The sequence below is a fragment of the Chionomys nivalis genome, chromosome 5 (assembly GCF_950005125.1).
Source record: "Chionomys nivalis chromosome 5, mChiNiv1.1, whole genome shotgun sequence".
NCBI lineage: Eukaryota > Metazoa > Chordata > Mammalia > Rodentia > Cricetidae > Chionomys > Chionomys nivalis.
Genome location: NC_080090.1, coordinates 55,437,714 through 55,450,232, shown reverse-complemented (window position 1 = coordinate 55,450,232; position 12,519 = coordinate 55,437,714). Strand labels below are relative to the sequence as shown.

The following is a 12,519-nucleotide window of genomic DNA, read 5'->3' as shown; positions in this document are numbered from 1 at the left end:
CTTGACCAGGTCGCAAGTTCGTTACCACTTACAAACTATTTTAAAGGCTGTTTTGAAAAAAAAATAATGTATCTCACATATTAATACTATCTTGGAATTAGAAAACCTATAAGCTGGATGAGAAAATTGAGGTACCACCAGTGACATTGGCCTTTTAAGTCTCTGAGACGGTTTTCTGAATCTAGAGTTGGTGTGGTCTAACGGACTTGCAGGAAAAGCATCCCTCTAGAAGACAGGTCTGCACCCCGAGACACAGAACTACTCAACTCAGAATTAAGGACCAACCCTGAAGACCCATCATTTATTCAGGTTAACATTTCTTTAGCGGGAGTGCATGAAGAGGGAAGTGGAGGTGAGCAGAGGAGTGGATGGTTCGACCACCATTCCTGCAAACCCTCCATCTCCAGACAGATGAAAACAGGCTGAAGACCCCAGTTCACGCCTCATGAGTCCAGGAGAAGAACGTGGGCTTGGATCCAAGAAATGCTTACTGAGAGCCAGGCATGGTGATACTTAGCTACAATCCAGAGGCAGAGGCAGTTCAAGACCATCCTGGCTACAAAGTGAGTTGAAGGCTACGTGGTGAGATTAAAAAAAAAAAAAAAAAAAAAAGCAAAAGCAAACAAATAAAAGCTTCCTAGAGAGCTAAGAAGGATGCTAACAGAAGGTCAGTCGAACCCTGGGTACAAAAGGCACCTCCCAGAGGTCAGCCCGTGTTCAAGTAGGAGCCTGCAGCCCAGGCTCGCAGCATCACATAGGCATAATGCTGCACCTTCAGGGGAGGAAACGAAGCCCAAAGCCAGCACATCTGAGCATCCTGCCTCCCCACAGGAGTTCCTGCCCCGCCTCCTCCTGGGGGTGGTCTAATGGGATGAGATGGGCCAGTCACCTCCCCTTGTTGTCAGCCAAGACTATGTGACTGGAAATGCTCCTGCCCTTGGAACAGACAGGAACAAGTTTGTAAAGGTTTTAATAAATATCTCTTTGAGTCCACTGCTTTTGAAATTGGTTGGCCTTTTCCCCATTGGAGTAAGCAGAAAGATCGCCTCGAGGGTTTTGATATGCTTTCAGCTCTTCTGCAACTTAGAGGATTTTATTTTCCACAAGACTATCTTTTTTATCTACCTGAAATTAGTTTTAAGTTACATCTGAGAGCCATAAAAAGTTTAGCACAATAAAAAGGCTGCAACTTTACAGAAGCTCAACCAGAGCCTAGTCGGGAGGTCAGCTGCAGGAAGAGGTGGGGTCAACAGTACTGTTGGCACAGCCAATTGCTTTCCGTACATTTTACTTTGTGTCAAGTCCATCAAATGACACAAACTCAAGTTGATAAAACTCTACTGCCCCCAACTCTAATCTCCAATGAGGAGATAGTTGCGGTGGCCTACAGGGGATGATTCACCCCGCTGTCTCCAGATGCTCAGTGATGCCGTAGCTTCATGCGCTGAAGCCGCTACTATTGATGCTGCCGTTTCCAGGGAGATGTCTCCAGTGACTTCATTACCGGCACCACAAGCTCTTCATCACATTCGTGTATCCTCGATGGGGATGTCATCCTGTACATAGGGAAGAAAGACCGACACTCAGCAGATCTCGCTGGGGATGAGATAAGGCAAAACTCATACAGTGGGCGTGAGCCGGCATCTTTAAAGATCCACAGGAGTTAGGTAGTTACATTAACTCTACGTCATAGGTGAAACAATTAGGGCATTGAAAGAGGGAAGTGGCTTTCCAGGGTCCAAATTGTAAACTTGGGATTTAATCCCAGGGATTAAGATTGAGATTTTAAACTCCCTGTGAGGGTAACAGAGCAGAAAGGTAACCCTTTAGATAGCACCTTACATTTGATGTCTATGTAACTTTTCCCCACTCTGTGGTGTGTGTGTGTGTGTATGTGTGTGTGTGTATGTGGTGTACATACAATACAATTTCATGTAATGTGTGTAGAGTTGTACATACACATTGGGCGTAGAGGCCAGAGGCAGATGCTGGTTCTTGTCCATTTTGTTTGCTTATCATCTATCTATCTATCTATCTATCTATCTATCTATCTATCTATCTATCTATCTATATATCTATCTATCTATCTATTGAGACAGAGTCTCATTGTGTAGCCCTGGCTGGCCTGGAACTACCTATGTAGACCACACAAGCCTCAGAGATTCGCCTGCCCCGGCCTCCCAAATGCTGGGTTAAAGCATGTTCCACCATGCGCTGCTTTGTCTGCCTTCCCCCTGTCCCTTTTGAAGCATGGTGTAGAGGATCTGGGTTTCAATCCTCACTTTCCCGACTGAGTTCTTCCCCCACTGCGCACCCCCCTTTCTCTTGAATGCCTTGTTTCATCCTTCGTACTTCACACTGCATGATTGGCAGTCCGAGCCTTGTTTCTGCCTCTGTTCCCTCCGCTTTGAAGCCCCAGTCTCTCCCACAGTGATAAAGACAATCCGTGTTTCTTAAGTGCCAACTGGACAAATGCCGCTGTAATTAATTTAACTGATCAATTAATTGATTTGTGTCCATAAAAGCACTAAATGGGATTACATGGGCATGAGAACCCACTTACTATTGCATGCTGCCTGTCTCTTTGAGCCAAAGGAAAGACCCCGGAGAGGCAGGGTGTCTGGGGATGTGCCAAGAGACCTCTCATAACTATCGCTGGGGAATTCTTGGCCCTAGTGTCTGATGCGTTCTGACTCTAGTCTGGACCAGGTTTGAGAGGGACCAAAGAAAATGGGAAGCAAAATCCCTGCAGGTGCTTCAAAACAGCTTATTCTTATGATGTGAACAGGTGCCCAAAAGGTCAGCACTGATGGAGCTTGGTGACCTTGGACAACTTCCAGGCCCACAGTACCTTCCCTTCTAAAACCAGGAAGGTGGGCTAAATGGTACTAAAGTTTTGCCTCTCAGTGACTGGAGGTCAGCAGGGGTGGGATGGAGAGTGTGGAGAGGTGGGGGAGGGGAGCTCTTCTCTATTTGAGCTGCTGCTGTTTGCTGGGAGAGTGTTCCCGAGTCGCCCACTTCCCTGGCCGGGGCTCTCTGACTTAGGAGTACAGAGTGTACAACTGAAGAGATGACCAGACAGAGCCTGTCCTCTAGCTCTGGCCCGAATTTTCTTCAGGAACCCATCCTCGACCTGAGACTCTCCCCCCAACTCTGTACCCAGGAGACCCCCACTCCTGGGGATCGGAAGTGGCTGTCAGCAAGACAGAAGGGCTCCTAGAAGGCAGGTGTCTCTCAACCTGGGCAAGGAAGGTGTGGGAGCCACTGGTGGGGGACTACTTGAACTCAAGGAGGATCAAAGGTTTGGGCATTTGCTGTAATCTGGGACTTCGTGGAATGTAGACCGCCTCGACGGGTTACTCTGTCTAGGGTTTGTAACCCGCCTGGCTGGCCAGTTATTCCAGGGTCACGGAGAGGCACCACCTGAAAGGCATAGGCTGATGAGAAGGAAGGAGGCTAAGCGTATTTGTCAAAGCCTCCCTTTATTAGAGTCATGGTTACAGCTTATATAGCCCCTGAATGGGGAGCTTGGGGGGCTGGAGCACGGGGTCTTGCCACGTGGTCCACGCCCGTTATGTAAACCAAGAGGTTACGATGGGTCAGGTCATGATTCCTTGGTCGGGAAGTCACAAGGTGACACACCTAGTTGTCTAGATAGTTTGGAATGTGAGGCAGGTTCCGCTAACAGATAGCTCTTCTATTAACAGTTAATTTGGGTGTGAGATAGGCTTGGTCAATAAGACTATTCTCAATACAATTGGAAAGTGAAGCTCTCTGCAAAACTCCTCATGGCGGTGCTTCCTATAATAATTTGGGGGGACACGGCTCCTGACAGTGGAATCTCCAGGTTCTAAAAGATTCTAAACCTAGTGATTGCTCATTCTAAATCTGATTTAAAGAAGGCTCAGCTAGAAATGGAAGTATTAAAGCGCCACACTCCCCGAGCGTGTGCCATGCTTTCTTCCCCTAATTTACTTTGTATAATGGAACCCGAGGGCCTGAATGGAGCCTTCACAGCACAGCGGCCCCTCTTGCACCTGCTGCTCTGCCATCAGGAGGCATTTACTTTGGGCCAAGTGACTTTTGCTCTTTAAAGATTTGTCTATTCAGCTGGACATAGTGGCACACACCCATCCCAGTCCTCAAGAAGCTAAAAGCAGGAGGGTTTCCTTGAATTCGAGGCCTCCTGGGCTAATTGTGAGTATCGGGCTAGCCTGAGTTATAGAGTAAGACCTGGTCTCGGAAAATTAATTAATTATCTAACAATTCTTCACTCACTCTACACAGATTTTAAAAACTTCAATAGGTTCTACAGTAAAAGTTTTGAGGAAATACTAGAAGAAAAGTACAAAAGACAATAAAAATAAAGAGAAGCTGGAAAGATGATGGCTCAGTGGTTAAGGTCACTTGCTGCTCTTTTTTTTTTTTTTTTTTTTTTTTCCACTTGCTGCTCTTGCAGAAGACCTGGGTTTGGTTCCCAGCACCCACATGGTGGCTCACAACCATCCCTACCTCCAGTTCTGGGGGATCCAGTGCCCTCTTCTAGCGTCCAAGGCACTAGGAGGTGCACCTACATGCATACACATAAAATGAAATAAATAAACCTAAAAAACAAACAAATAAACAAAAAACCCAGCTGGGCGGTGGTGGCACACCCCTTTAATCCCAGCACTCAGGAAGCAGAAGCAGGCAGATCTTTGTGAGTTTGAGGCCAGCCTGGTCTACAAAAGCTAGTTCCAGGACAGCTAGGACTGTTACACAGAAAAACCCTGTCTCGAAAAACAAAAAACAACAAACAAAAGCCCCCACAGGAAAATGATGAAGTGAGATTATGGGAGAGAGTAACTGTGGAGTGGAAACAGATTCCTTTGACTGAGCAGTCACAAGAGAGACTTCAGTGGTAAACATCAGCTGAGCTGAGACCGGAAGGATGGGTTGGAACTGAGGTCAGAAAGAGGAGTGTTCTAGGCGGAGTGGGCTACAGAGGTAGAACTCGGAGTAGGGAATGAACTTAGTTTGTTTCAGAAAAAAAGACATCAGATTGCCAGAGCACAGCTCTGGGGAGAGCCAGGGAAGGAAGCGTGTGTCCATTCCTGCACTAAATTTGATCTTATTTGGAAAGCAGATTGCTGCAGATGTCGTGAAGGATCTCGAGATAAGGTCACACTGGCTTTAAGGCACATCCTGCCTCTGAAGACTGCTAGCTCAGACGAGAAAAGAGGGACATCTGAGACACACAGACACAAAGGTCACACAGAGATAGCGACAAAGATTGCAGTGAGGTATTCTCAAGCCACAGACTGCCAAACACTTATGACAGCCACCAGACGCTGGGAGAGGCCAGAAAAGACAGGAAGGGCATAGGCAGCAGCTAACGGAAGAGGGTCAGGTTCTCTTTTAGCCCTCTGGGGGAACTCAGTTTATTAATTTTGGAGTCTCTGATGTTCTGAACTGTAAGAACCTACATTTCTATTATTTATTTGTTTGTTTGTTTGAGACTGTTATTTGCTTAACTTTAACTCAGGCTGTCTTGGACTCACTATGTAGCCCATGCTAGCCTTGAACTCACTTCCATCTCACACTGAGTGCCGGGATGACAGGCATGAGCGGCACGCTCAGTTCATTTCTGTTGTGTCAAGTCACTAACCCTGTGGTACTGTCTCCAAACCCCAGTAAAAGAGGGGTGAGACATCCTGCCGAGAATAGATCCACGCCAGTCAACCACCCGTTGATCTACCCACGATTCGGTTCCTGTGTAAAGAACGAATCTCATCGAGCGAGAACACAAAGGTTGAGAGAAAGGCCAGAGACTACCATAGCAGGATGCATATGGTGGCTGAGAGACAAAACTGACAAGGAACACAGAAGGAAGACAGGCTGGGGAGGGGTGCCCGGCTGTCCTTTAGGAGCTCCAAGCCTCCACAGAACTGGGCATTCCCCTAAAGCAGATGGTGAGTTCCAGGAGGAGTCCGGGGAGCTGGTGGGAACAGACAAGTGGAGGGAAAGGTCCAGGGTGTGTGGGGTGACAGAAGGGCAGGGACTGTGCTGCCTCCTTCTCAGATGCAATACAGGACATTGCCTGTGACTCAGTGAATGTCACACAAAGACTCCTTGAAAGACCCACCCTGCCCGAGACTAAATAGACGTCACATAAAGTCTCCTCTAAAGACCCAACCCAAGGCCACTTGTGTTTAGACGTGTCCGTGACGTCTTACCCTTGCTCACTACACACAGACTCTTTCACCTCTGGACCCCACGAGGAATACCCTGCACACCCCGCTTCCCGTAGACATTGCCAGCACTGGTCACCGAGTTGGCATCACACCCGCTCACTCCGTGCACACCCAGAAGCTGGCCCAGTCAGCCGGAAGCAGGCCAGAACATGAGATGCACCTTCCCTTCTCCTCCCACAGTCAGTCTCTATGGGGTCAGCACAAGGTGAGGGTCTGGTAACTGTGTTTTTGCATACTGTGCTGATTCAACACCAGATAGGGAGGAACAGGTCACGTGACAACGGGGGGGGGCAATCTCCAGCCATGATACGGTATGTGTCATCAGAGTTACTTACCGTGGAGGCTTCCTGAGTATTCTGGAACTCATTGCTGTTCTCTGCTGGGACATTGTCAACCCTTGGGCTGCAGCCTGGTTCCAGAGGTGGCCCTTCCTTTTGCTCCGGACTTTGGGGAGCTTTCTCCCTGACTGCTCCCTCTTCTGATATCTTTGCAGCTGGGCTTTTCTGTCCAAACCCCTCCTCTTCATCTGCCAAACTCTCCTCAGAGGCTGTCCCTTCTGTGGCCGTCCCAGCGTCTGTATGCTCTCCAGCTTCTGTCCCCTCCGGTTGACTCTGGCACCCTTTCTCAGCCTCTGTGTTGCAAGTTTGGGGTGGTTCTGGGACCTCCAGACCAGCCTGGCTAGCTGTGTCTGGATTCTGTCCAGCCTTCTCTCCTGCATTGGCCTCCTCTGGGGTCCCAGTACATTCTTCTGGCTTCTCTGTGCTGTTGCACAAGCTCCTTCGAGGAGGCTTTTCTGTGGCTCCCAGGGTTCCCTCTATCCCATCTCCCATGGACTCCTGGTTGGGTGAGGGAGACCCTGGGGCCTTGCTCTTGCTAGGGAACACATCATCGCCATTCTCTACCCTGGCACCATTTTCCTGAGATGGCTCCACAGCCCTGTAGTCTCCAAGGTCCCCACAGTCTGACTGAGATCGCCGGAATCGCCGGGAGGGAGGACGTCTTTTTATTGAGCCTCTAGTCCGCACCTGGAAGAAGACATGAAGGACTATTATCTTGAAAATAAAAAAAGGCTAAGGGGAAGACTACGTGTCCTGAACAAACTCACTGCAGGTCTGTTAACTTCCCTAGGAGGATGTAAAGTTATTTGCTGTTTATTATAAAACAGAATTTAGAGCAACGTCTCTCAACCCCACAGGGGTTGCATATCAGATATCCTGCTTATCAGATATTTACATTACAATTCATAACACTAGCAGAATGACAGACATGATGTAGCCGTGAAATGCTTTTATGATTGGGGGTCTCTGCAGCATGAGGAATTGTTTTAACGGGCTGCAGCATTAGGAAGGTTGAGGACCACCGCTCTGGGGGATTGTAAAACTACTTGGTAGGCTGCAGGCTTTTGTCTCAGGAAGATATAAATGCTGTCCATCAGTTAATAATTTGGGGAGAAATCTCAGTGGGTGAAGTGTTGGCTGTCGATGAAAGAGCGAGGGGGGCTGAGTTTGGGTTCTCGGCATCTTGTGAAAAAGAAGAGGCAGCCTGTGGATTTGAGACAACGGATCCCTGGAGCTGGCTGACTAGCATTTCAGCCAATTGCGGAGCTCTGGGTTCAATGAGAATGACCTAAAACACTGTAGATGATGGTTTTTTTCCCTGGGCACACCACAATACGATGGAGGCAGACCGTACCTTATTGTAAGAAGGCAGGTGAGTCCCTTCCGGGGGCTGGTCAAAGCTCACAGGTACCTCTTCTGCTTCTGGCTGAGACCGGATGCCGGGGCTACTGGGTGTGGAAGGGGGACTGTGAAATGGTGACACCATGGCCTTGAGTCCAGGACTTTTGGGTGAAGCCCCAGGCAGAAGAGCTGCTGGGTCAAAGGCTAAATTGGCCTGTCAAGAAAGGGGAAAAGATGTTTGTTCACTGGCCTCAGCTGGCTGAGGACACTCAAAAGGAGACTCTTTGTGCTTCTCCCAAACCAATTGTCCGCCATTGCACTCTGACTGCTTCTGGAAGCCTTGTATAGCTAGCCAGCCATATGGCCTGTTACCTGGCTCACAGTAGGTTGCCTTGTTGGACACTCAGGGCATACTGAGGTGGATCCAATAGTTACTCCAACAGTCTTGGCCTGGTATAGTAGTGTAGCTTTATTTTCTTTTAGTTTTTCAAGACAGGGTTTCTCTGTGTAGCCTTGGCTATGCTGGAACTTGCTCTGTAGATCAGGCTGGCCTTGGACTCAGAGATCCATTCAACTCTGCCTCCTGAGTGCTGGGATTATGTGCCAGGCAGGCGGTGGTGGTGCACATCTTTAAACCCAGCACTTGGGAGGCAGAGGCAGGCAGATCTCTGAGTCTGAGGCCAGCCTGGTCTACAAGAGCTAGTTCCGGCACAGCTAGGACTGTTACACAGAGAAACCCTGTCTCAAAAAACTAGAAAACAAACAAACAAAATATAACCATTCAGGAGACAGAGGTAGGCAGATCTCTATGTGTTTAGTCTACATTAGTGGTTCCAGGCAAGCTGGGGCTACATAGTGAGACCTTCTCTGATGATGATGATGATGATGATGGTGATGATGATGATGGTGATGGTGATGATGATGATGATGGTGACAACAGCTCCAGTGAGTAGTCACGGTAACCCAAAGAGAAACTGCTGGCAGCACCATCAGCTCCCAGGATCTCACAGTATTTGACACCCATGTCATCTTCCCATTAGCCAATAGCATCTGCTGCCTATTAACATCTTCTGTGTGCACCTATCTCTGCTGGGTACAGCTGTTGCCTTTGCGATCACTCGACAAAGTCAGTGCTGGTCTCCTGAGAGGAAGATGGCTAAATATCCTGAGGTCTGTGGCTGGCCTGCTCGCTCCTCAGGCCTGCTCGCTTGTCCCTAGGCCTGCAGGGAGAGTTCTGTCTTTGGAGACAGCACAATGGTGCTGCACACTTCAAGGCGTCTTTCTGGGGTATCGCAGTACAGCAGAACCAGATCAAAATGGATACGAAGGGAGACCAAAGGCAGAGTCACTCAGAGGTAACCAACGCCTAACGGAATCACAGGTTCAGTGGAAGAACAGGTGGGAGATCACAGATCAACCTTGCCAACGGTGGAGCAGGAAGACGGCTATGGAAGGGTTATGTGTTAACAGCCCAGCCAGGCCTCCAACTCCCCGTGTAGCCAGGAATGACCTTGAACTTCTACCTTCAGAGTGCTGGGACTGCAGGCAAATCCAACAAATCTAGGCGCCAGGAATTGAACTCTGAATTGAATGGGGCTTTCTGAGCTCTGGCAACTGAGCTGAATCACCAGTCCACAGGTTTTCAGTGACAGCTAGGGGCAACTCTTCCTCCTGCCCTTTATAGATCCAAACCTACACAGCTGAGTAGATCTGACTGGGCTGGTCATAGTAAGACCTTAAAGAGAGGGGACTGGCAGTAGAGGCTGGTGGAGCAACAGAAAGTTCCACACAGCCAGTTATATTTACTATAGGATCTTTCTCTCAATAGCAGCTGAATGGTCTGGAGCAAGTCTAAACACCCTTTCTGAGACTCAGGTCCTCTGTCCCAACTTTTAGCCTGATCTCCACAACCTTTTGTGGTTGATTTCTGGTTACTCTCAGGCAAGGCGTGGCTAGTACACTCCACACTCACAATGCCCCACTCCCCAATGCTCCTCTCAGGGGAGACAGATGACCTTGAGAACTCCCAAGCCTTGTTAGTGCTCTCTGGCTTCAAGGCACTAAATGTGTTTAGGAAGGTAGCTATTATTTTACCGGGTGTGGTCTTAAGGAGGAATGCACAAAGCTGACGAGACTAAGTCATGGGAAGAATTAAATATAGAAAACGCATAAGAAGCAGCATTGTTAAGTACAGGTTGTGTTTTTTTTTTTTTTTTTTTTTTAAATAGCACATGGCCGGGCGGTGGTGGCGCACGCCTTTAATCCCAGCACTTGGGAGGCAGAGGCAGGCGGATCTCTGAGTTCGAGACCAGCCTGGCCTACAAGAGGTAGTTCCAGGACAGGCTCCAAAACCACAGAGAAACCCTGTCTCGAAACCCCCCCCCCCCAAAAAAAAAAAGCATATGATGAGTACCAGGGAATGCTGGACCACAGGTGCCAGGGAATGCGCGTGAGGCAGGGTGTGCGCATGAGCATGCATGAGGATGTGTGTACACTTCACACTGACCTGAAGCTTCTCAATCAGCGGAGAGCTCTTCACCTTGATTTTAGGTGGGTGGCTGGTGTTGGATGGTGATTTCTACAGAGCAAATAGACCAAAAGCAACCAAGTGAGCCAGAGGGAGGAGACAGGGTGGTCTCTCAAGCCGCCGCCGCTTTGGTGCCCACTTACCTTGTTAGGCCTGGATGAGACAGACTTCCTGCCTGCCCGCACCTCCCCCCCCAGCCACTCCCCTTCCACACCCGCATTTCACCACAAGCAAGACCACTTGAGTCTGAGCTGAGAAGTCAGGGCAGACCTTCAGACCACAGGAAGCCTCCCCTCCCAGGGAGAATGTCTTCATTGTCATTAGGAGGAAAAACTAGTCTATGGGGATCAAGGCCTTCACCTCATGGCCTCCCAAGGTGAATCAACAATTGGAGGGGATTTCACAGACAAAGGGCAAAAATGGCCATAAACAAAACAATAAATCCCAGGCGGGGAATGAAATTAGGCAGCGGTATTAGCAAAATCCCTTCATGGAATTGATATTTTGGAAAATTCCATCAATGGCATGGTTCATGTACTACAATTTTCCCAAATGTGAATATTCATTTAATTTATCAGATACACGTGTTAAGTATCTAACGGTGCCATCATGCATCATGGCGGGTACATGGAGATGAAGGTGATCTACTCCCTTCCCTGAACGAACAGCTGTGACTGCTATCTACTATGCAGGCTCTGAAAATTACTTTTGTGATCAATGTACACCGTGAATTTTTCCCACTTCTGGATTAGATATTTGTAAAAAGATTGGCTCCTTGTTTCACGCTAAATTCCCAGTATAATACAATGGTGAGGACAGTCGTGGTGATTAAATGATGGTGGACAGACAGAAGGCAACTTTCACGTTGACAGACAGCGTCAAGCACAGAAGGGATATTCTCAGTATTTTGGCACCATAGTATGTTACCTCCCCCATCTCCATATACGGCTGTGCTGGAACCGTAAGAAGAAAACCACTGCTGCTGCCTGGTAACATTCTGAGGTGTCTGATTATATTTTAGTTGTAGAAGAAGAGAGACGGAAACAACTGATCAGGAACTTTTCAGATGCTGGCGCCAAGGGACCTGCTGCAACGGGACCTGCTCCTTCTGACTCCAACTTCGCTGGCCAGGTGGATGCCTGCTCTACCAAGATTTCTTGGCTATGGCAAAGGATGCCGAGGGCTTTCCTTCAAGCTCTAGATTGTCTCCACTGTCAGATATGTTCCTAGAGATGCCTGTCAAGGAACTTTGGTTTCTAGTGAGCATCATGATCCTTCGGCACCAACTGAGAGGTTCTTAGTTTCAGGGCTTCACAGAGGAATTTCGTGGTTTTCATAAACTGCAGCAAAAACCTTCCCTACCAAATCTCACTTTAGGTAATATTATAAACTCTCCCAACTCTTCTGGAAGACAGTGGAAGTCCAACAAACAGCGCCTCTTAAGCACACGGAGGGCTAGAGACCCAGCAGGTGTGGACAACCGCTAGTGCAGTTCACAGGATGGACAGCAGATGGCAGCATTTAGTTTATAATTTAATGACAGGCTCCAGGCCAGTGGTTAAGGTTAAACAAATTGCAGAGAACAAACGAACTTGGCATTCATTATTTTATGTGTATGTGTATTAATATGACATTACAATCACATATTATGACATCTAGAAGTTGTGGACCTGATAGTTTCACATGAAGTAGTATTCATGTCCTTCCATGTCATCTGGTTCTCTCAGGAAAGGTCACTTTGCCTATGACCAGCAGGAGAAATCCTGGCGGCTGACCCCACATCTCAGGCTCAGAAGGTATAAGAGGTAAGGGATGAAGCAGTCCTTCCCATCCCTGTGCATGAGCAATCTAGGGAAACCGGAAGGCTATCGGGGTTCCCATGGGCTGCATGTACTACACAGGCAGGTAACATCTCCATCCACTTTCTCTGACAGAGGTTTCATTCTGAAGTCCAGGATGGCCTGGAGCTTGCTATGGGCTGGGATTATGATTGTGTGCCATGACTCCCTCACTCTGAATTTCAAGGCAAAAAGAAAGCCATTGATCCTGGGGGCGGTGTTTGCATGAACACACTCCAGAG

General features: G+C 48.3%; 1 protein-coding gene across 2 annotated transcripts in view; it reads right to left on the bottom strand.

Annotated features, from left to right (window-relative positions):
* Positions 1–292: 292 nt before the first annotated feature.
* The window catches only part of Rcsd1 (RCSD domain containing 1), a 61,044-nt gene continuing 48,817 nt past the window's right edge, over positions 293–12,519 (bottom strand). For both annotated transcript variants that reach the window (XM_057770984.1, XM_057770985.1), the window contains 4 exons: positions 10,419–10,490; positions 7,926–8,126; positions 6,569–7,258; positions 293–1,556 (listed from right to left, as the gene is read on the bottom strand). In XM_057770984.1, coding sequence (XP_057626967.1) covers positions 1,524–1,556; positions 6,569–7,258; positions 7,926–8,126; positions 10,419–10,490 — 996 coding nt within the window. In that variant the 3' untranslated portion in view covers positions 293–1,523. The remainder of the gene's footprint in view (positions 1,557–6,568; positions 7,259–7,925; positions 8,127–10,418; positions 10,491–12,519) is intronic.